The sequence below is a fragment of the Lissotriton helveticus genome, chromosome 10 (assembly GCF_964261635.1).
Source record: "Lissotriton helveticus chromosome 10, aLisHel1.1, whole genome shotgun sequence".
NCBI lineage: Eukaryota > Metazoa > Chordata > Amphibia > Caudata > Salamandridae > Lissotriton > Lissotriton helveticus.
The window spans coordinates 167502097-167528025 of record NC_136071.1 but is presented as its reverse complement, the minus strand read 5'-3'; the positions used below and the strand labels follow the sequence as shown (position 1 = coordinate 167528025).

Sequence of the window (25929 nt, the reverse complement as noted above, 5' to 3'; positions counted from 1 at the left end):
TTTTTGTTCAAATGTGAACAGAAGTGGGTCTACCGTCTTCGAAGCGATAAATATGGGCTGAATGACGAAATCCCCTGGATGTCCCTTTAATTGCAAACCTGGTTTAAGTCAGCTATCTGATTTGGATTTCAGTCATACTACACGTTATGTAATAATGTGATCCGGCGGTCACCGTGTAGTTGGTAATACCCCACTCGAGATATGATGTATCCCATTCCAGTATATATCAGGCTTTGATGGGCATAGTGACCTTTGGTCATATATGGTCTCTGTATTGCTGTGGTCCTTAAGTCGAATTGTCTTTACATAATACTGAGCCTTGATGGGTCCCCTTGATTCATGTACATTGGGATCACTCAAGATCTTTATAAAATATCGCATAAAGACGATCATTTAGCTTTTCAGGAGTTCCCTGTTACTCATGTCCTCTCATGAGGTTCGGAACCTATATTGCGGGAGATAACGCCCTTCGGGAACTATATTTCCCATGGTCACTAGCGCGCTCGAGGCCACTAAGTATTAATGTATTTAATAACAGTAATAATGACCCCCGACTGGTCCCCTAACTGATTAAAACAATGATGGCATTTTCGAGTCACGCATGTCCTCTAACGAGGACTCGAACTGGCAAACGCGGTAGTCTAACATTCTTTGGGAACTACAATTCCCATTACTATTAGCGCGTCAGTGATTGCGCGTCGGATGCTATGACGCACTACACGCATCGGGACACGCCCGGCATCGAATGCAGAAGCCGAAGAAGGCATTTAAACCTCGTCGGTGCACCGCGTCGGTTCCTCCCTACGAGAGAGCTTAGAGGGACGACCGGTGCACCGACGGAGAGGTGAGTCAGCATGCGCTTGGATGTTGAGTGGTTGGCCACTAGCTTTGCAATCTGAACCTAACGATGAGTTAACTATGTGTAAATAATTTTTTTTAAAAAGCTACAAACGCGGGTTTTGGCATTATTTTTGGCATGTGAACCCAATGACTACTAATCAAGAGTTACAACTCTAAATAAGCTACAAACGCAACCAGGTGGGGTTTCCTGGCATTGACAGGGTGGGACGCCGTGTGTGGCGTTTGTTGAGACCAATTGGGCTAGGACTACAGATGTAGATACATCTATTTAATTGTTGTCTTTTTCTTAGTGCGGTGCATCCACTACCTGAGCTCGTGCCAGGTGAGGTGGGGCTGTTCCTTCCCATCACGTGGGTGAGTGAATTTACATCTACACATTGATTGTAGTGGTGATTGTGACTGATTTTGACGGTCCGAGATGTTGGTCAATAACTGTTTATGACTAGCACATTATAATGATGGCACACAGTGCATGTTGTTTTTTGTTACAAGTATCCACGACACTGTACCCTCTTATATACATATTTCTCTCCTAGGATGAGAAGATGAATATACATACACTGTCAGGTGATATGGTTTACGTTATTTTAATATAGCAGTAGCACTAATGGTCCTGAAGAAGCAGCAGGAGATCACTAGACTCCATCTGTCTGCAGAAACATGTCGACCTTACATCTTTTTTAGTGGTCATTTGTTATACCACTAATTTTGCACTGTTTTTATTGATTTAGGAGTGTGAGGGTGTCTATTAAAATTGTTTTCCCGATCACGACCTAATTTTAGAGCTTTTCTCTTTCTTTTCACACACACCTTTTCTTTCGCACTGCTATTCAGTTCCCCGAGTGTACACGCCTTTTTCGCACATCTATAATAACACTGTGGTTTTTCCTGCGCATGGCTTACTCATCTGCCAGCACAGGTTTTTTTACCCCTTAATGTGTTATTTATAAACATAAAAGATCCCAGATGATGAAGGGCGGTCTCGAAGGTGGACTGATGGGAACTTGTTTATATTTAAACTACTCCCTGTTGTTGTTATATTTTTGGGTACATTGTCTGTTCTTACCATTGGGGATACCAAAGGGCCTAGGAAGAATACTAATACTAAAACGGGGTCACCATGGTATACGGCAGAATGTAGAAAAAAGAGAAAGGCAATATCAAATTGCATTAGAAGTAAGAACGCGCCAGCAGCTAGGGTCACTAGAAAGGAATATAACAACTGTATCAGAAGGGCAAAGAAGGATTGGGAGGAAGAGCACTGGCAACAACTTAAGATTGCTGCCAGATTCTACCCTGTTTTGGAACCTGATTAACAAACTTGATAGAAGAGGAGTAGAGCCCCTCTCTAACCACATAACCGAGAAGCAATGGCACTCCCATTTCTCCAAACTATATTGTGATGAGGACGAGACAGGGCAAACTTTGTGGTCATCCAAAGATTTAACCATAGACAGGCATGTTTCTGTAGAACCCTTCGCAACTTGTGAAGTCCATGATGCCATTATAAGTATAGTCCCTTCTAAAGCAGCGGGCCCGACGGGTTACCGGGTGACTTATTTCTACATGATCCCAAGCTATGGACTGCCTTCATCGCCCTACTAATGAATTTAATTCTTCGTGGACATTCTGTCCCAGATTCTTGGAAGGGCGCTGAAGTAGTAACCATCTACAAGAAAAGCAATAGGGATGACCCTGCCAACTACAGGCCAATTAGTTTAATCGATGCTGTTCAGAAAGTAGTTGGCAGGGTCATTGTTAATAGAATAGGAACTTGGCTTGAGGAAGGGAATATACTGACTCACTTTCATGCGGGCTTCCGACAAAATGTGGGAACGATGGACCAGTTCTTCCGGGTTTGTGCTATATATTGGAAATCTGTGACCATCATGAAGGGGACCTTATATCTGGCCTTCATAGACCTGAAGAGCGCTTTCGATCTGGTTCCCCGTGATTAATTGTGGAGGGTGCTGCTGGACATGGGGTTCCCACAGTATCTCCTGGAGTTTATTGTTAAACTTCATCAGGACAATTATGCCAGAATTAGATGGGGGAGCCAGGGACAACTAACAGAGAAGGTGCCTGTGAACAGAGGGGTGCGCCAGGGCTGTATGATGGCCCCGACATTGTTCTCCCTCTTTATTAATGGGGTGGTAGACCATTTGAGGGAGGGCACTGGCGGGGGAAAAAACACCCACCCTCCTCTTCGCAGACGACACCCTCCCAAAACCCCGTCTGGTCTCCAGAGATTGTTAGACAGATTTGCTCTGTTTTGCGACGAGCGTGGATTGACAATCAATACCACTAAAACAAAGTTGATGGTAATGCCCCCATCTAAAAAAGCAAAGAGAATTACATTACTCTTAATGGGTCGCCGCTAGAGGTGGTGGAGGAATTTGACTACCTGGGAGTCAGGATTAACAGCAAAATGAAATGGGACTCCCATGTCGCCAAAATGCTCCTAAACCTCAAAAGAGTATCTGGAGTAGTTCTGAGGAACCAGCGAATGTCTGTCAATAGGCCCATAGCCCCGGCATTAGCTGTTTACGAAGGAAAGGCACTGGCCTCTGAAGTTTACGGCTCTGAATTATGGGGCAGTGAGAATATAGTCGACTTGATTAGAGCCGAGAACAAGTTTTTGAGGGACTTAGTTTCCAACCCTACCTCGACTCCATTGAAGCCCCTCTTCCTTGATATGGGCAAACGTTTGGTCTCGTATATAGTTCGCCTCCGTCCTTTGCTGTTCTGGGTGCGCATGAGAAGGACACCAGAACTGGAAAAATATGCCTTGGTGTTGGACGAACTGATCTCCTTGAATAGTGCTAACAAGATACAGTGGCTTAATAAATTGAGGCAGCTGGTTATGAATTGGGGTTGGCTGAATTTTGGATCTCGCAGACTCCGACCCCCAAGGGGGTTGTCAAGAAAATCTACTGGGAGTGGGTTCATGCTGAGGAGTTGAAGAGTCTAAAGTGGGGAGCCCTAACTACCAAATTTCTGGATCGCAAGCCCACGAGGAAGCTTGAACCATTCCTGGACTTTATTCAAGTTCCAAAAGATAGATCTCTTTTTTTGAAATTGAGGTATGGGACACTTCCTCTTAATAAGTTCATGGAGGGCGGAAAGGAACGCGAGCTCTACATTCTACCTGCCCAAACTGCCCATGTGTGTCTGAATCCTTACCCCACTTCCTGTTTGCCTGCAAAGCATAACAAAGAGCTAGATCGCGATGGTTAAAACCAGTATGCAGGGAGCTGAGAGTTAGTGACTATAGGGTCGCCCTACGCATCCTCTCTTCAGACACAACATCTCTGCTTATTGTATGTGGGGTTGCAAAATACTTATCAAGTGCTTGGCTGATACGTACTAGGTCGATAAACTCAAACAAAGCTGTGAATTTGCCTGTGTAGAAAGTCCATATGTACTTCATTATCTTGCACTTTATTTCCTGTTATCAGGGTTTAAAAAAAAAAAAAAAATTGTATATAGATTTTTTTTAACGTTGTGATTGTCCTTATATTTGTGAACTTGAAAATACTATTTTATGTGTGTTTTTATGTCTAGAATGTAAATTGATACTTGTATAGCACACTACTCACCCGCAAGGGTCTCAAGGCGCTTGTACGAATACCGCTGTGGAACCCATCCTGGCTTTCCCTGTGAGGCGTCCACTCCTGGGCACCCCCAAGGTGGAGGACAGGCACCCTTAGCGTTGTGGGGGCCGTTGTGGAGATTAAGCAAGCTATTGCCCAGAGTTGCAGAGTGGGACTCCATGGAATAGGCACCGAGTCGAGAATTATCAGGAGCGTGGAATTTTTTAGCCCAAGACCCGCCGAGGCAGGGAATTGAACCCTGGTCACAGGCTAGATCTCTGCATCACGGTCTGCCGCTCTAACCATTGAGCCATTGAGCCATATCATACAGTATGTACTTTTATGATATGTAACATATCGAATAAAGTAATTCAACAAAAAAATTAATCGCATCGCGCGTCTTGGCCTGCCCGGGCTTCAAATAAATTTCCCACAAATTTATTGAAGATTTTGTAATCTAGTATTTGTAATTTCCAAAGGTAGCGAACAAAATAGATAATGAGCCTTGGGCAAAACCTTCATATTAATAATATTACAACGTCCTATTAATGTAAAATATAGTCACCCCCACCTATCCAAAGAGTCTTTAACGTTGCGGATCAGTTAATTCCAATTTACTTCCATCACTTCGGACATAGAAGATCGAAAATTTGCGTTTTTGACACGTTTCGCTTGTACCCAGTAATCGATCCAAATTCTATAGCTAGCCGCTCAATCTCCTCGATCGCAAGAGAGGGGTCCACAGTAGTCACAGCTATGTCATCTGCATAGGCGAAAACAGAAAATTGATAATCATAAACCGAGAATGGGGGAATACAAGCACTATGAGATAATTGTTCTATAAAAGGATTTATATAAAGGGCAAATAAAAGGGGAGAGCAGGGGCAGCCTTGACGAGTGCCCCGAGTTATATATACCGCCTCCGATAGCAGACCCATGGCAGAAATTTTAGCAGAGAGGGTTTCGTACAAGGCTTGCAAAGCTATAATGAATTTATCTCCAAAACCGCTTTGACCCAACAATTGCTACAAAAAACCCATTCAACTCGGTCGAAAGCTTTCTCAGCGTCCAATACTATCAGCGCTGAATCCCTCTTTTCTGTACCGGTGATATCAAATAGTGTTATAACTGTATTAACATGTTCAGTGGTTCCGCGTTGAGGGATGAAACCAAGATGTCATCTTCTCAGTTTGCTATATGTCTACACAAGTCTGCAATGTTTCATGTGCACATATTTGATTTGAAAGACATACATGAATTTGGTCTCTTATTCATAATCATTCTTGTGTGTAGGGGGTAAATTGTTTATTCAAGAACCCTACCATTACAATTCAAGCTGGCCTGGGTGTCACCAGCCTAATCACGTGTTCTGTTGTCCAAAATATCAATTACCTGTGAGATATAATTGTTGTGTTTACGCTTTTCGGGGGGGGCGGAGTTTTATATAGCGCGAACTTGACCCATTGGTATCAGGTATCAGATCGCTTTACATGAGCACCAGTTACGTTACACAAGGACACATTCAATAAATGGTTCTCTATAGAAGCATTATACAGACTTGAACCTGGGCGGGTACTGAATCATGCATGTAGTGAGATGTGGCGAAAAAGTTTTAATTTAAGCTGGTTGTAAATAAGTTGGATAAGGTACATCATATTCAGGTTATATTCGTATGCCCAAATAGTGGGAATGCGAAGAAAGTTGTAAGCCCCAAGGGTATTGTTGTGTTGGACTGACCCTAGTGCATTTTTCCTGTGGGCCAATTTTGGCCTCCAGGAATTATACCATTTCGCATTGACTCATGTTAATATTGGTTTGGTCTGGTATTGTATTGACCAATTTTAATATGTTTGCCCTGTTAAAGCTATCAAAAGGTCTTTCTACTGAAAAAGAGAAATACATTTTAATTTATGTAACTTACCACACAGGCTTGTTTCTTTTAGTTAATATTTGGAGATGGTCAATGCGAGTGAAACAACTTAACATGTAGGTTAATGGACACTGCTAATTTGGAGGACCTACCATCTTTATTAAAATTATTTGATTTATTGCCTTCGGTAAAACATAGTTGCCCATATTAGGTAATAGGCAGCCCTATTAATGATATTCTTGGCCGCAGAAAGGGTGCGTGACAGAAAGCTATTGTTTTCACTCCTTGAAGGGATTACCCTCTGATTATGTGCTTTTACTTTCCACTACTTGTACTTCAGTGTAATGATCACCATGCAAATAAGCGCCTTTTTCCAATTACCAACCACAAAGCTACATTTGAACATGTTTTAATTTGATGTTAGGTTGACGGCCTGCTTTATTGCAAATTAATAAAAACTTGTCTCCCAAATTCAAAGGGGGGATGCTGGAAATGTGTTTACTGCATTTTTTAGATCAACATTATTGAAATCAAATGAAATTATTGTGTATTTATTTCGCTTACACTTTTGTCATTAACCACCTTGACGTGTCTTCCTTTTTAGGGTATATTGGAGTATGACATGGAGTGTTTTAAAAAATATGGAAAAGTCTGGGGGTAAGTTTAACCTGTTTGTTTGTTCTTTGGCCTTTAAAATTTTTGTTTACGGTTGTCTGATATAGTGTCCTAGGTATTGGTCTATGACATCTGTTTTCCCAGTCCCTTTTAATATTTTGGCGGTGTGGCAACACCACAGGGTTAAAATGTATTGTCATGGTGAGAAAATATATATTAGAAGATTCACATTTGGCCCCTTCATTTAATGAGTATGTTATGGTGCTTTACTTGAATAGAGATGAATGAACCTGTGATAGGCTGGTTTAATTCTCAGAATTAAATACCAATCTTGAAATATAATTGTATAGGACTACATGCGCAGCAATCCACATATATGAAAAGTGGAACACTCTTGAAAGCAAAGTGTCAGGCACTCAATGTTTTTTTCTGTTGTGAAAATCCCAGCAGTTGTTATAAAGATACCTGAAATATTGTTTGTCATAAATGTCTATTTAAAACTCGCATATAAGATTGAATATATATTAACAAAGTTGTAAAGTGTTGAAAAATCTTGAATCACTCATTAGGATGAAATAACGTCAGAAATTAACACATTTTGTCCCTTAAGTACAGCAATAGCCAGACATTTTGGAATCAAGGTGCTCACTACAAATTAGGTAGGACGGTGAAAACGTGACATTGCTAGCATTGCCTTCAAGACAATGGTATGGGAGGTCAGGCACCAACCTACAATGAGGGAAGGGGGATCTTTCTGTTACACAAAGGAAGTAAAAGGGTAAGTTCCCCCAAACTAAAGTTACAAAACCAACACAGGTATTTCTCTGCCTAGTCAAAAAAGCTCAGGTATGCTTCACGTATCGGCACCACCTCTGCACACCTTTGCACATATAAATATGGCATACAAAGGGTTAGTATTGCACTCGCCTGATCAGTGGTACCTGTGGTACTGAAAGCCGGGCGTGAGCGAAACCAAGTGGGTGCACGGTGGTTAGGGACCCTAAAAAATGGTCTGATTATAGGGCAAAACCTCCATCCATCCCCCATGGCACCTGAAAAATTCCTGTACACAGGTATCATTGATCAGGTGAGTACAATACTCCCTTTACAAGCCATATTTTTATGTCCATGCCACAGTGAAAAGACATTCACAGGATGTCATTGGGGCAGAAATAGCAAAACGAGCTCACCTGACGAATGCCCTGGATCATTTTTTGACCATTAGAGTAGGGCAGAAACATGTTGCTGCTATGAGGGTCATAGGACCATTACTTCCTTCATTGTCCTCCATTATTAATTCTTTTAAACTGTGCCCATCCACCCCACTAATAAAGGGATAGCTAGGGTGTGGATCAGATTTTTTTATTACATGTAGCTTCTCCTGCACACCATAATATTCAAAGAAATCCCTGGAATACGGTTGAGCCCATCCTGACTTTTAGTGGCCAGGATGAACCTGATGATTAAGCATGCCACTATTAGAGTGGGTGTGTATAATTTTGTCTTTATCCATCTCATGCAGAGGTGGTGTCTATCTGTGAAGCGCACTCTAGCTTTTTTGACTAGGCAGAGGGGTACCTTTATTTGTTTTGTAACATTACTAGCGTTGACAATATTTGGTTATATTGGAATGATTTAGGATTGGAACTGTGGAACGGAAATGTATCTTACATGGTATATAGGCAAGTACACCTGCTCTGAGTGCGTGATTGCATATGAAACTGGTTCGCTGCCTTTTCTTTTGCTGATTGCGTCGCACTAACCTAGCATAGGCACAGAGGCGGAGGCCAAGATCCGTCCCTGACAATGTGAGATCAAGGACCTGTCCTGTGACCTAAAGGGAGACACACCAAACAAGCCCTCAGATCAGGCAAAGTGCTACTGTCCTTGCCCTGATTATAAATAGCATCAAACATTGATGACTTCATACCATGTTTTGGGAATTTGTAGTGTGGCCAGATTAATATTCTGTGACGGTGAGATGGCAGTGTACTGACCCCTCTGTCCTCTTTCATGAGAAATTCTGAAAATTGTATTGACATTCTGTGTGTATGTTGTGTATTTGTTTGTATAGTGCGTTTGTAGCATGGCACTAGATGGAGGGGGAGAATAGCTTGCCCAGAGAGTGGAATTGTACTGCCTGTATTTCTGTGCCTGGAGGGGGGAGCACCAGACACTAAAGTGAGTAGGATGGAGACAGGGCTACTTCAATATATTCATGAAGGCCTTATTAGCAAAGGATTGCATATTAGTTCATAGTTCACTGCCATCGAGCAGATGGTAGGGATGAAAGATGGGACTGCAGTTTCTGTTGTTCAAGATGAGGATGTTTCGAGGCAGGGCATGCCCTTTCGTGACTATTACTTCATGAAGTTGAAGGCAGCCATGTATAGAGAACTCACACTTCCTTGTGCCCATAGTTAGGGTTTTTCCGCTTGGAGCTATTTTCTTTGCAATATCCTGTGAGGAACATCTCATTGCACAAAGAGTGAGTTTGGAGATCAATTGGACCATGAAATAAAAAATATAACGAATGCAAACCATTTCTATTATCTGCAAAGCGAAGACCAACTTGAAGGCAACCCCTGCCGAGACATCTACCCTCCAGTCCTCTACTTAGGGAGGCTGCAACTGGTGAAGATATGCATCTGCTGGGGAATGCAGCCACACCAAGAACCCCACAGTCTCCACTTTCCCAATGAAGGTGACCCAGTGGTCCTGAAAGCTTCAAAGTTGGTGCCAGAGAGGGACCGCTGCATGTGTCTGTCCAGCACCCTCTAGGTCTCCAATGGCTGAATGCAGGTAACTCAGAGGCAGAAGAAATGCATGTTCAGAAGAGACTCTGAAGTGGGCTGAAGCTTCAACACAAGCTAAGACGCGTTCAATGATAATATTGCACTAAATGAAAAGTGTACTGAGGTGTTGGCTGATATATGCATTGGTGGTGAATGAGTGACTGCACTTAAGCCTAGCCAGCACCATGACCTACATTAGATGGCAGAGATCACATACATTGGTGAACTTCATCAGCAGGTTAATTACAGAAGGTTGTAACACGTAGATTGAAACAGGATGTTAACCCTGCTTTGCAAACCTCTAATTGCGCTGTGTAGTATTAAGTAATGCTGTGTGACTAAATTACCATTTCTTACTTAAAATACTAGCACTGGACTGGATAATACTTTATTATGTGTTTTGCTTGATTGTTGAGTTCTGAGCTCTACCCTGGCACACTTCCTAACTTAGCAACCCACGATGGCTCGCCCTCGCTACCCTGAGAGTCAAGGGTTGGACCTGGCCCAGTTAGCAGAGCCAAAGCATCACCTGTCTTCCATGGGCGCTCGCCCCTACCACCCCTGAATGGGGCCTGACAGATACTGTAATTGACCAACTAGAGAAGCTATTTTGAGTTACTTGGCCATGGGACCTTCTTCAGTGATATTAGCACATAGATGCTGACTTCCTGTCCTCGCCCTGATTTTTTGGGTGCTACTCTTGTCATGGTTTGACTAAGTAAGCTCTTCTCCATTGGTAATTGGTTCGGAGTTCACTTTGATTACATTAGCATAGAGTCTGGCTGCCTGTGCTTGTCCATCTCAGTAGCCCATTAACTAGGTCTGGTAGCAGCTGTAAGAGCTGCCTAGTCCCATCAAATAGATTTAGTGTTAATGAGTAGAATAGTCCCCAAGCTGAGTTCAGCCTAACTTGATTCTACCACACAGCAAATTCTGTGGTAAAATCCTCTGCCAGAACCACCCGGTATGTATGTCACAAGCCTATCGCCTCTTGTGAGCCCATTCTAATCCGTGCCCACTTTTTTCATATGTTTCACATTTCACCCTGCACACCCCCTTGCATCCTGGCCTCAGATCTACACTCTGCATGGCTGGCTGTGCTGAAATTATTCTGTTTGATAGAAACCTATGCTTCCGAATGAACTACTGTTGCATGTGTTTAAGAGAAACAAACAAAGCTAATGCCATATGAGACATGTTCTATGTATGTGTGTTATGCACTGCTGCTTCATGTGCTGTACATGTACTTTATGTACAAGTGAAGCCTGCATCCTGTGCTATACTTGCACACTGCACCTCTTTCTCCTTCATCGCATCAAGGTCCTCATTGAGCCATGTGCGGCTCTCCCTTGCACCCAGCACAATAGTGTTCACCTAAATTCACCAACAAAATACATTCACAGCATGTGCAGCAACAGTGCAAGCATCCTAACAGAAAGGATGGTTACAGCATGGTGTCAGAAGTGTGTGGTTATTCTCTCTTTTAATATCTCTCTCTCTCTCTCTCTCTCTCTCTCTCTCTATCTTACTCCCCTCTGTATCTCTCTGTCTCTCTGTCCGTCTCTCTCTCTCTCTCTCTCTCTCTCTCACACACACACACAAACACACACATTCAAAAGTAAATCAAAGGCAGCAGCAATAAACATCGGCTGCTGCATATCATTTGCCACCTCTTTTGTGTTTTATGTGCAACTTACATGAAATTTTGTACAAGATATGAATGCAAAAAAGATTGTCATTGACAGTGCTTGTTTACCGGGGCATCATAGGTTGATATGAACCTCTAGACACGGATGTACTTAAATAGTTGTTTCACTGCATGTTACTTCCTCAGGTTTATGCTGCTCCATTGGGATCTTGCAGGTAGATTCATCAAGCATTTTGGCGAGCGCAAACGGTGCAAATCGCAAAATTCTGCCGTTTGCGCCCGCAAAAATGGCATTTGAGATTCATCAATGGTTCATGAACTCGCAATTTGAAAAATCGCAAATAATTGCGATTTATCAAATTGCGATCGCATTTAAGGAATCTCAATTAGAGATTCCTTAAATGCTATTCATGAACCATTTCAGAATTGCGAATTCGCAATTTTTGGCCGCTATTTTCCGCGAAGTCTGACTTCGTGGTACATAGCGAAAACTTAGAAAAATGCACTTTAGTGCATTTTTTTAAGTTGTATGTTGCACAAACACATGTCCTTTGGACATGTATGTGCGCAACATCAGTCTACATTTTCATTTCAGGGGTGCTACAGGGTGTCCTTTGGACACCCCTGTCACCCTTGAAAATCGCATCCTTATTTGCGATTAGCAAATTGCTAATCGCAAATAAGGAATAGTTATTCCTTATTTGCGATTAGCAATTTGCTAATCGCAAATAAGGAAGCTGTAGAAATCGCAATTTATTTTGCGATTTCTACATGAATCCCGTTTTGCGAGTCTTTAATAGCGATTCCTTAATAATCACTATTAAGGACTCGCAAAACAGTACATTGATGAATCTGAGTGCTCTGCAGAGGCAGCACATTGTGAAAATACTTCTACGCACAAGCTCTTTTTATATGTAATCTCCAACTCTAAAAGCTTGCAGTGTTTACTCCCAAAGAATAGACAATCAATCTTTGCCACCTGCCAAGAACTTTTCACATCAGCATGACTATGTGAAAAGTCTTAAACAACCACACGACCAGAGTAAATTGCTAACATTTATTGCAGAAGTCCTCTACACAACTGGCAAGGCTGATAACGGCAAGCAACTGCCGCTCCCTTTCAAAACATCACGCCTTCACATTCCATGTGCTTTATTACAGTAGTCATGGTGGCATTGTACAGAGTTTTAAACTCAGAGTCCAACACATCTCTTCTCTTGTACACCAAAAAAACAGAAGTAAAAAGAACGCCCACCTAAAAGCAAGTAAAATAATAAAATAAATATACATTCCCAAATGACAAGTAGGTTGGTGACAAAACTAACTTGAACATATTACACCACCCTTGTAATCCAAAATACTTAATGAGGACTAAACGTTATTATAAAAACAAAATTTCACTTTTCAGAACTTAGAAAAAAATGTTTTCTTGCTTAGACATAATCTTTGAACTTTGCAGGTGGTCTTCTCTCCTCCTCCGATCTCAGACTGTTTGCACCCGCACACACGGATGAAGACTTTCTCTGGTTGGTAAGAGGGTCTCCCACTTCTCTTTGTATGGACAGTTTCTCCTGGTTCCACCACTTTCCATCACTTAGTTTAACTACCCGATCGTTGACATACACTATTTCCTTTGGGTTGGAAAATGTTGACTGTCCCTTGGATATTATGCCAGGCAGTTTCACGTTGATCCAATCTCCAACTTTGAAATCCACATGTTGTCTCCCTTTCACCGCCACCTTGCTCATATATTCCCTTGAGACTTCTCACACCTGTCTTTCACCTGCTTATGTTTCTCTTCAGACACCATTAAATAATATATCCAGGGCCTAACCAGCGTGGTCTCAGCCAACTGACCCTTTAATATTGCTAATGGTGGCACATTTGTGGTGGCATTAGGTGTAGTGTGAATAGCCTACGTCAAATATGTGAGCTCTTTCCTCCAATCCAGACCATTAGCCCCATACAAGTGAATGAGGTCCTTGATAATTCTGTTACGCGTTTTATTCTCCAGTGAAACATACATTTCTGGAACATCTTTGACACAAATTTCACCCTGTCATCAGTGACAAGCTCCACAGGGGCACCCTATCTCAAATACAAGGACTGTAAAAACAACATCATCTCCTCAGTATTAGCCAATCTCACAAACTGCACTTCGGGCCATCGTGTCCCTTAGTCCATCAGCACCAAACCGTGACTATTCCACTCATTCAACATATACATTGGCCCTGTAACAACAAAATCAATTTATACTAGGGCTTCTCTGGAACAGGTATGGCTTCCACCGGAATGGGAAAAGTGACCTGTGTTTTGCCACTCACCTCACAAGCCACACATTCTCTCACATAGTGCTCCACACATCTGTCCACCCAGGCCACCAAATGTTTCTCTAATCCACCTTTTCATTGCTCTCATCTCCACATATCCATCATGTACCAGACCCAGCACTTTGCTCTGCAAACCATGTGGGACAACCAGCAAATATGTTCTTCTTACTACTCCCTACTTTACACTCAACTCAGAGAACACATGCGTAATAGCAATCGCACAGCTGCCTTCCATTCCTCCTCTGCTCTACATCCATTATCAAAATCCACCAATGCTGCACCAGAAATACTCATCCAGATCCTTTACCACCCCTTCGTTTTTGAGTGGCAGTCTGGACAAACAGTCTGCGAAAACATTAATTTCACTGGGTATATAGTATAATTGGAGCTGAAATTCTTGCAGCCAATAGTGCCATTTGGCAATGAGAGGCATGGTGTGACTGGTCCCCTTTCTAGTAAACAAATTGACTAATGCCATGTGGTCCATACGGATGGTAAACTCTGTTCCCCACACATACTTTCTAACATGTGCGACAACCCAACGGCAAAGCCAGAGCTTTATGCTCAATCACAGAGTACATTGATTCTTCACCTCAGAGAGCCTACAAGGCAAAAGCTTTCTCTACCTTCCCTTATCTGCAACAAGACAGAACCTAAGCCATGCTGACTAGCATTGGTCACCACTAACTGATGACTCACACGTATCAAATGGCGTGAGAGGAATAGCACTCATCAGTTCACATTCGATGGCATCAAATTCCAAACTCATGTTTTCACTCCATTAAAAACATTTGATTTTCCTTCATGAGGGACCTCATAAAATGGGTCTTCCCACTGGTGTTGGGAATTGAACCACAAAGAACTTTAGCATTCCTAAAAATGTCCATAATTGATCTTTATTTCCTGGTATAGAAGACTCTTTGATTGCTCTAGTTAGACTCTCCTTTGGCTTCACCCCTTGGGCAGACAACTTGTAGCCAAGATAATCCACTGACTCCAAAGCAAGCCTACATTTATGTGCCTTCCGGGTAACACCTCTCTCTTTCAAGAAACGCAAAACCCACCGTAGCACCTTGTCATGGGTCTCTACATCTTTCTTTCCCTAACACCAAAAGGTCGTCTTGGAAGCCCCTTAAACATAGCCTCCACCACTCTCTTGAAAAACTGACTATACTGATTCCAAACCGAAAGTCATTCTTTTAAATCTATATGCCCCACCCTGGGTAACAAAAGATATTAAATGATGACTCTCCTTTTGCAAGGTGATCTGGTTATACGGAGATGAAATGTCTAGTATTGTGAAAACTCTAGCCTTCTTCAACGAACTCGACATTTCTATGATGTTGGGCAAAGGTTGTGTATCTATCCACATCCTCTTGTTCAAATCCCTCAGATCTATGCCCATTCTCAAAGCTCCATTGCCTTTCCCGGCGAACACCACTGGCAACAACCATTCTGGGCTTTCTATGAGCTCGATAATACTTTGTTGACACAAGAACTCAAATTCCTGCTCCAATTCCTTGCTCATGGTAAGGAGCACCCATATAGGTTTATGGATAACTGGTCTTGCTCCAGCTTTTCAAATTATACTGTGCGGAAAACCCTATACTCATCCAACTTTCTCACTAAACACTTCACGAAAAGAGGTTTCCCACCCCCCTTTGTCAACTTTCCATACAGACATGCACTCGTCCTTCAACATAACTAGTTTGGGTCTAAAATAATGCCCAAATTCCTTTGCTGTAAACAAGCAAAATCCATCTTTAGCTACATAAACAGTGGCTGGAGGGGGCGTGGCTAGGCACGCAATGGCCGCGGTCCGAGTCGAGCTCCCCTTCCCTGGACCGATTCTCCGCTAATTTCTCCTGCAGCGGCCTGAAACAGCGAGCGGACCATTGCGGGGCTATCATCGACCTGCTGGCCGACTTTCAAGCCGCGGAACAGCTCCTGACCGCACCGGGCCCTCCTGAAGACCTCCTGCGGGACTCCTTGCCGCCCGGCCGGCCGGGGTGATTACGAGAGGCCGCGGCTCGGAGCCGGCAGCCAGGCCCATACATGCGGCCCACGAACTGGCGATCACTGCCTCCTTGCTTGCCGGAGATGGGATCTGAGAACCCCCAGGCCGCTCCGATCCAAGAGCGGCGTTGCTTCTGTGGCACTGCGAGGGACCCGAGCCCAGGAGGAACAGGCACCTACCCACCGGAACTGCTTGATACACCGGTGAGGATTTAAGCTGCGAGCGCTACCGCCCGGCTGTTGAGTGCCGTGGTCGGAGGCGTCGTGCCCACCCGGAGGGCTACCATCGGTGCCTCGACGAGGCCGGGACACCAGAAGAGAGGGCCTGCCTCAGGCACTTGTCCCACGGTCGCGGGTGCGCGACGGGACCCCCTCCTCACTCGTGGACGCTGTCGCTGCGGGCGGAGGGCCCCCCTGGGAACTTGGATTGGGCGCCAGGGCCCACGCAGAGAAGATGCCGGAAGCCTACCGATACCATCACCCTGCAGTAGAATATGCGCTTGTGGCACCCTGCTGGCGAGGACACTGCCTGATCTCGGTCACCGCGGGACTCCTCTGGGCCCCTTGCGGCCGGCTGGCCTAGGAATGACTGAAGGGAGGCGCCATGTTGTGCATCCGGCGGAGGATTGGTGCCGAGGATAACGCACAAGTCACCAGGAGAGAGCCTTAGCGCTGGTGGGCGAGAGAGGGCCGCATGTGATCCGACCAGCCCGGTTTAGAAGTCTTGGACACCGGTGGACTCCCTGCCCCCTGCAACTGACCACGGTGCCGTACTGCTGTGACCGCTGTCCCCCGGGTCCACTGGAGACCCCCTGCGGACCCCCCTGATTGTCACAGCTGCCTCACAACTACCATGGCCGCCCGCTGACCGTTACCCATGCTGTAACAAGGATGAGATTTGGCGCTTGCTGAGTCACGCAGACACGCCTGCCCGGGCCAGCGACTACCATCGTCGACGCGCACACAGGCCCCCCGCTGGTTGCGCTGGGGCCATCGCACACCCTGTGGCCCCCCTGATTCTGAGACCCACATAGCATCTTCAGGACCGCGAACTGGGGAGCGCCTCACTGCCAGTGCCCCCCTGTGAACTCTGCCGGGGTGATAGCCACACCGTTCTGCTCATGTCCGGAGGGGTAAAGACACGCACCGGAACTGGGGGTGCCCCACCAAAAGGGAAAACCGACAAAGCACCGAAGAAAATGGATGCCGACCAGGTGACCACGAGACTGGATAGCGTGCTCGCTGCTATGGAGCGCCTGGAGGAGACGCTCCAGTCGACCAGGACTTCGCTGGAAACTAAAATAGACAGCGTCGCCATAGACCTCACCCACCTAAGGGAGGACCATAAAAAACTGGCAGATCGCACCAAAACACTGGAGGGGCGGTGGCAGACCTTGAGCCCAAAGTTAGCCGGATGGACAAACAAGTGCAAGCCCTTCTGAACAGGGTTGAGTTTTTGGAAGACCGTGCCGAGGATGTGGAAGGACGGGCACGACGAAACAACATCAGGCTCGTGGGAATCCCGGAGAAATGGGAGGGCACCAATCCAGCCCACCATGTGGAAGACTGGTTGAGGACCATCTTACCGGAAGGCACGCTATCGCCCTATTTCGTGGTGGAACGGGCGCACCGAGTACCGACGAGACCACTTCCTACGGGCTCCAACCCGAGACCACTGCTCCTCCGGATACTGAATTATTGTGACGGTGATTCTGTTCTGCGGGAAGCTAGACGGCTCTGAGAAATTCGCATAGACAATTTCACAGTAATGTTCTTCCCGGATTACACTATCCAGGTGCAGCGTCAAAGGCACTCCTTCCTGGAGGTAAAGCGACGGCTTCGCACAGCGGGTCTCAAATATTCCCTCCTCTTCCCCGCAAAATTGAGGGTGGTGGCACAAGATAAAACCTACTTCTTTACTAACCCAGAAGACGTAGCTGCCTGGCTTGATGAAGGCACTGGCATGGCACCCAGACAAACACAGGGCCGCGCGGCGAGACCAAGGACACGCGGACCGAGACGTCGCCGCAGAAACAGAGAACATCAGACTCGTCGCCTGGAGGAAGCGGCACGTCACTCCCCACCGGCTGACCAAATTATCCAGGAACAACGTGACGCACTCCGCAGGGTCTCCGAGCTTGGCAGCCCTCCGACATCGGATGCCGTACCGAGCACCAGCCCACGGATAGTTACGAGCGATGATGAAGCCATCTATGGTATACCAGACTCTCAGCTCTCTGTGGACCTACCAGATATCACACCTCAGACAGCTGACCTGCTTAACTGAGGTCCTATGGAGAGCCCCGGCGTGGCTCGCTAAAATGAAGGTAACGGGAGTGGGAGCTGGATGGACACTGCTGCACTGTTAGAGCTCGGTGACACCGGGAGTGACTTCCTTGCCTCTGGGACAGGCGGTGAGGATGAGACACAGTGAGTATCGTCCCAGTCACCCGAACTTTGACACAGTACTGTAAAGGGAGGGCCTCCTTGCACCTCCCCTGCTCACCAGCCTATGCTCACAGGAGACTGGTCGTTTCTATAGCCTGCAGATATGCAGTATACTTTCCTTTATTCCAGAATGGCCGACCAGGTCGGGATTCCGGCACCGCTGGCTATATCACATTTCGCCCAATGGACCCTGGCCGTGTAATACCTACGCCGCATGGCCCAGGGAAGGATAATGCTTTCCCTCTTTATCCAGATTGTTGTACTGCTGAGAATGTGCCTAGCACGTGACACCCCCTAGACTTGAAAGGTTGTTCCTCTCGATCGAGAGTATGGACGGTGGCATGTTCCGCTACTGCCCTTTTGGCATTCACATATGGTTCATCCCCCTTTGGTTAGTTATGTCCTTTACCCACCACCCCCCCTTTTGTGAATTCCTGGGTTATGGTAACTGTGTCAGTGGAAATGATTGTGGCTGTGATCGATGGGTGGATGTGGCGGACTCGGGGTCAACCAATGTACTAAGGGAGGGGGAGAAGCTGCCTGAATTGAAATCATCACTACGATAAAAATCTGCACTTGGAACATCAGAGGCATGCACACACCTTCACGCCGCTATCAGATATTCTCATACCTCAAACGGCACCATGTCCAAATCGCACTTTTACAAGAGACACATTTGAATAGGGCGGAAGCAATAGCGCTGCGCCGACGATGGCGGGGGCAATTATATGCTACAGAGCACTCCTCATATGCACGTGGAGCACTACTGTGGGTGAGACCGGGCACTCCCTTCGCGATGACACATTCTCTTGCTGACCCGGAAGGCAGATATGTACTTGTGCACGGCCGTCTGGATGGGCAACCTGTGGTTTTGGCATCCATTTACTCTCCCAATACAGATCAAGGGGGCTTTCTGGCACACCTCTCAGAAAAACTGGCGCCCTGGCATGGAGTCCCCTGGATACTCGGGGCGATTACAATGGCATATTGGACGCAACATTAGATCGCTCCTCTCCACCCCGTACTAATGTCCCATCTTGTGGCACAATAAAAGCACTCATTCAGTGGGCAGCACAGTGGGACCTACAAGACGCCTGGCGCACCCACAATCCCAACACTAGGATATACTCCTACTATTCGGGTGCACATGCTTTACATGTGCGGTTAGACAGGTACATGGTATCATCGGAACTGTTGCCCCTCCTCACAGACACGCAATACCTGGGCCGAACGCACTCGGATCACAACCCACACACATTAGACATTGCATGGGAGCGCCCGCACCCTCCCGTTCCTACTTGGCGATTACAGCCCACCCTCCTACTGGACGCCCCCTTCCGAGCTTCCCTACAAGCCTGCGTAGCGCAATATTTTGCAGATAATTCTGGCACGGCATCCTCCCCACAGATAGAATGGGACGCCTTCAAAGTCGTGATTAGGGGGCACTGCCTAGGCACACAGGGGCATATGAAGAAAAAACTGGAGGTACCGGGTGGAGTCTGACTTGCTCCGCTGAGAACAGGAAGCGGTGGCAGGAGCTGATGGGTCTCTATTAGAAGCCCGCGAGGAACATGCAAACCTGTTGGAGCAGCTATGCCATCTTAATTATGCGGCCCACTCGGTGCGCGTACATCACTATAGCGACAAACCCGGGAAACTATTGGCTTGGCTCGTCAGACAAGAAGACCGCACCACACCGGTGTCCACCATTCACACGGCTGAGGGAGGGGTGGTGTACACTCAGAGCAAAATACACCAAGCTTTTGTACAACACTACCGGGCCCTATATCGATCGCAGCTGGGAGTCTCACCTGAGACCCTCACAAATTATCTCACAGATTTACAGCTGCCATCCCTTACAGCTGCACAGCAGGGAGACCTGGAGGCGCCGATTGAGCCAGAGGAAATGCGCGACGCTATTTTTGCTCTTTCCAATGGCAAATCAACTGGCCCAGACGGGCTGCCTGCTGAGTTTTTTAACGATACAGAAAAGGGGGTGGTGATGAACAGAGTGTCTGAATTAAGCAGACCACTATTACCCAGTCCAAAGATCAGGGCTTGATCCATCACCGTTATTTATCTCACTGCCCCATCCCAGCTCAGAACCTGGCTATATGCAAATTAGTCTGTCCCTGGCCCAGTGCATCATGGGAACAGGGCAGACCAAACTACCAAGCCAATTCTTCACCAGAAAGGAGACAAGCTACCGGGGACCGGTTTCTGGCATTTCAGCCTCTTCGGCCCGGCTTGCTTGAATCCTGATGGAGCAGTGAGAAAGGGACTCATGTCTGAGTATACCCTGCCACAGCTATAGTGGCCAAAAACGATACAGAAAAGGGGGTGGTGATGAACAGAGTGTCTGAATTAAGCAGACCACTCTTACCCAGTCCAAAGATCAGGGCTTGATCCATCACCGTTATTTATCTCACTGCCCCATCCCAGCTCAGAACCTGGCTATATACAAATTAGTCTGTCCCTGGCCCAGTGCATCATGGGAACAGGGCAGACCAAACTACCAAGCCAATTCTTCACCAGAAAGGAGACAAGCTACCGGGGACCGGTTTCTGGCATTTCAGCCTCTTCGGCCCGGCTTGCTTGAATCCTGATGGAGCAGTGAGAAAGGGACTCATGTCTGAGTATACCCTGCCACACCTATAGTGGCCAAAAACGATACAGAAAAGGGGGTGGTGATGAACAGAGTGTCTGAATTAAGCAGACCACTCTTACCCAGTCCAAAGATCAGGGCTTGATCCATCACTGTTATTTATCTCACTGCCCCATCCCAGCTCAGAACCTGGATATATGCAAATTAGTCTGTCCCTGGCCCAGTGCATCATGGGAACAGGGCAGACCAAACTACCAAGCCAATTCTTCACCAGAAAGGAGACAAGCTACCGGGGACCGGTTTCTGGCATTTCAGCCTCTTCGGCCCGGCTTGCTTGAATCCTGATGGAGCAGTGAGAAAGGGACTCATGTCTGAGTATACCCTGCCACACCTATAGTGGCCAAAAACGATACAGAAAAGGGGGTGGTGATGAACAGAGTGTCTGAATTAAGCAGACCACTCTTACCCAGTCCAAAGATCAGGGCTTGATCCATCACCGTTATTTATCTCACTGCCCCATCCCAGCTCAGAACCTGGCTATATGCAAATTAGTCTGTCCCTGGCCCAGTGCATCATGGGAACAGGGCAGACCAAACTACCAAGCCAATTCTTCACCAGAAAGGAGACAAGCTACCGGGGACCGGCTTCTGGCATTTCAGCCTCTTCGGCCCGGCTTGCTTGAATCCTGATGGAGCAGTGAGAAAGGGACTCATGTCTGAGTATACCCTGCCACACCTATAGTGGCCAAAAACGATACAGAAAAGGGGGTGGTGATGAACAGAGCGTCTGAATTAAGCAGACCACTCTTACCCAGTCCAAAGATTAGGGCTTGATCCATCACCGTTATTTATCTCACTGGCCCATCCCAGCTCAGAACCTGGCTATATGCAAATTAGTCTGTCCCTGGCCCAGTGCATCATGGGAACAGGGCAGACCAAACTACCAAGCCAATTCTTCACCAGAAAGGAGACAGGCTACCGGGGACCGGTTTCTGGCATTTCAGCCTCTTCGGCCCGGCTTGCTTGAATCCTGATGGAGCAGTGAGAAAGGGACTCATGTCTGAGTATACCCTGCCACACCTATAGTGGCCAAAAACGATACAGAAAAGGGGGTGGTGATGAACAGAGTGTCTGAATTAAGCAGACCACTCTTACCCAGTCCAAAGATCAGGGCTTGATCCATCACCGTTATTTATCTCACTGCCCCATCCCAGCTCAGAACCTGGCTATATGCAAATTAGTCTGTCCCTGGCCCAGTGCATCATGGGAACAGGGCAGACCAAACTACCAAGCCAATTCTTCACCAGAAAGGAGACAAGCTACCGGGGACCGGTTTCTGGCATTTCAGCCTCTTCGGCCCGGCTTGCTTGAATCCTGATGGAGCAGTGAGAAAGGGACTCATGTCTGAGTATACCCTGCCACACCTATAGTGGCCAAAAACGATACAGAAAAGGGGGTGGTGATGAACAGAGTGTCTGAATTAAGCAGACCACTCTTACCCAGTCCAAATATCAGGGCTTGATCCATCACCGTTATTTATCTCACTGCCCCATCCCAGCTCAGAACCTGGCTATATGCAAATTAGTCTGTCCCTGGCCCAGTGCATCATGGGAACAGGGCAGACCAAACTACCAAGCCAATTCTTCACCAGAAAGGAGACAAGCTACCGGGGACCGGTTTCTGGCATTTCAGCCTCTTCGGCCCGGCTTGCTTGAATCCTGATGGAGCAGTGAGAAAGGGACTCATGTCTGAGTATACCCTGCCACACCTATAGTGGCCAAAAACGATACAGAAAAGGGGGTGGTGATGAACAGAGTGTCTGAATTAAGCAGACCACTCTTACCCAGTCCAAAGATCAGGGCTTGATCCATCACCGTTATTTATCTCACTGCCCCATCCCAGCTCAGAACCTGGCTATATGCAAATTAGTCTGTCCCTGGCCCAGTGCATCATGGGAACAGGGCAGACCAAACTACCAAGCCAATTCTTCACCAGAAAGGAGACAAGCTACCGGGGACCGGTTGCTGGCATTTCAGCCTCTTCGGCCCGGCTTGCTTGAATCCTGATGGAGCAGTGAGAAAGGGACTCATGTCTGAGTATACCCTGCCACACCTATAGTGGCCAAAAACAATACAGAAAAGGGGGTGGTGATGAACAGAGTGTCTGAATTAAGCAGACCACTCTTACCCAGTCCAAAGATCAGGGCTTGATCCATCACCGTTATTTATCTCACTGCCCCATCCCAGCTCAGAACCTGGCTATATGCAAATTAGTCTGTCCCTGGCCCAGTGCATCATGGGAACAGGGCAGACCAAACTACCAAGCCAATTCTTCACCAGAAAGGAGACAAGCTACCGGGGACCGGTTTCTGGCATTTCAACCTCTTCGGCCCGGCTTGCTTGAATCCTGATGGAGCAGTGAGAAAGGGACTCATGTCTGAGTATACCCTGCCACACCTATAGTGGCCAAAAACGATACAGAAAAGGGGGTGGTGATGAACAGAGTGTCTGAATTAAGCAGACCACTCTTACCCAGTCCAAAGATCAGGGCTTGATCCATCACCGTTATTTATCTCACTGCCCCATCCCAGCTCAGAACCTGGCTATATGCAAATTAGTCTGTCCCTGGCCCAGTGCATCATGGGAACAGGGCAGACCAAACTACCAAGCCAATTCTTCACCAGAAAGGAGACAAGCTACCGGAGACCGGTTTCTGGCATTTCAGCCTCTTCGGCCCGGCTTGCTTGAATCCTGATGGAGCAGTGAGAAAGGGACTCATGTCTGAGTATACCCTGCCACACCTATAGTGGCCAAAAACGATACAGAAAAGGGGGTGGTGCTGCTGAGTTTTTTAAGGCTTGCTCAGAAACCATTATCCCAGAGCTGCTTAAGGTGTACGCCGCTGCAATAGATGACTCGGCGCTACCTGACATGCTCAACGAAGCTACTCTTGTCTCGCTCCTTAAACCTGGCAGAGATGACACACGCATGGGCTCATATAGACCCCTCGCCCTGTTAAACACCGATTACAAAATTTTCACTTCTATCTTAGCCCGGCGCCTAGCCGCCGTGGTCTCGACCCTTGTACATCACGACCAGAATGGTTTTGTACCCGCGAGAAGTACCTCTCACAACATCCGTCGCCTCTTCCGGATACAGGAAACGGCTACGCTGCATTGGCCGAGATCGGGGTGCCTGGTGTTGGACCTCGAAAAAGCCTTTGATTCTGTAGAGTGGCCCTACCTCAAGGCAGTGCTAGAAAAATTCAGCCTGGGGGACGCATATGTTGACATGGTCGGATTGCTCTACCAGAGACCCAGTGTGCGAGTGCGAACGGGTGGGTTTCTTTCGGATAAAGTGGCGGTACGCAGAGGAACTCGACAGGGCTGCCCCCTGTCGCCACTCCTCTTTTCCCTAGCCATAGAGCCTCTTGCGGCGATACTGCGAGCGCAGGGTGCGGGATGGGGGATCCCAATGGCAGATGGTTTACATGTGGTCTCACTCTATGCTGACGACCTGCTTCTGTATGTGCGCGACCTCGCTTGTGTGCCGTACTTATTGTCGGAAATATTCCGGACGTTTGAGGAAATGTCGGGCCTTAGGGTTAACTGGGCCAAGTCCGGAGTGTACTCATTTAGCTCTGGCACACAGGAATGCGAGGTTTGCCTTGGTGGTGTTGAGCTCGCTTGGTATGATACCACTTACAAATACCTTGGGATGCACATTTATAGAGACCCGTCGGACATACTGGAAGGCAACCTGATGCGGGCAATCTCGTCATTGCGTGCACAAATGAACTTCTGGAAGACACTTCCTCTAAATGTGCCCAGCAGGATAGCGCTGTCTAAAATGATAGTGCTACCGAGACTGTTATACCACTTCGCCAACATTCCACTGTATGTCCAAGTGTTCCGCGACCTGGCGGGTATGCTTCGGGACCTGATATGGAACGCTGGGCGACCACGAGTTGCATTAGCGAAGCTCTACTCACCTACTGAGACTGGTGGGCTGGCGGTCCCCAATTTAGAATTATATTACCTCGCAGCACAGCTGCAATGGGTGACGCACTGGCTGAGTGGCACAAACCTGGATGACACTGCCACCGACGCCACTATGTGGACCCATCTGCGCGTTATTCCACCCTCTGACCAGAGGACCCCGCCCGTTACCATTACATGTGGTGGTAGCTCGCAAATGCTTCCTCCGCAGCCTGAAACTGACACGGGAAGTCAAACCTTATGCTCCTGCACTCCCCCTGCTGGGTACTCCCAGACGTGGTGGAACGGTGACGTCGCGCATGCTAGAAAATTGGACCACGGCTGGTGTGGAAACTGCAGGTGACCTTTATGCAGATGGAACTATGCTCCCATTTGGAGAACTGGCAGAAAGCACAGGCTTGCCGGCCGGACAATTCCTTTTCCACGCATCCATAATACATGCCTACACGGGGATCTGGGGTGATCTACGCGAGGAACCGCCGATGCACCACCTCATACAGTACATGCATGTCCTGGGTAATGGCTCCCACACCATACATTGGCTGGCACAGGCCCTCCTCGTGCATACGCAACGATCCACGCAGTCACTACGAGATAAATGGGCGGCCCCCCGAGGGAGGGAATGGACGGACAAGGAATGGACAATGGTGTTAGCCAGCCCCGTTAATATCCCACGCAACCCCCGTTTCAAAATAATACAGTTTTACATATTACATCAGGCATATCTGTCTCCAGGTAAGATAAATAGGTATTTTGCGACTACTGACGCCAGCTGTCCCCGATGTAACCTGACAGGCGCGGACATCATACACATGCTCTGGCATTGCCCCACTCTCACTACGTACTGGGAAGAGGTGACATCCCTTTTGACGCACAGCACAGGCGAGGACCTGCCCCACACATGGGAGGCATGCCTTCTAGGGCTCTATAAAAGGACTAAATTGAATAGAGTACCAACAAGGTTCTGGGACCTGGGGCTTATTACCGCCAAACGTATGATTACTAAACACTGGAAGAAGAAGGAACCTCCGCTCACCAAGTACTGGTGCACTTCCTTTCTTAACTGGGCGAGGGCTGAGAGCACTACACTACACCGGGAAGAAACAGCAGGTTTGAGGAAATTCCCAATCGCACAACTCTGGGATGACACCT

General features: G+C 47.1%; 1 protein-coding gene across 1 annotated transcript in view; it reads left to right on the top strand.

The window, feature by feature from the left end:
- LOC144786058 (cytochrome P450 3A21-like) overlaps positions 1–25929 on the top strand; it is a 296250-nt gene that overhangs the window by 62233 nt on the left and 208088 nt on the right. The window contains exon 3 of the mRNA XM_078665004.1: positions 6929–6981. Within this exon, the coding sequence (XP_078521130.1) occupies positions 6929–6981 (53 nt within the window). The remainder of the gene's footprint in view (positions 1–6928; positions 6982–25929) is intronic.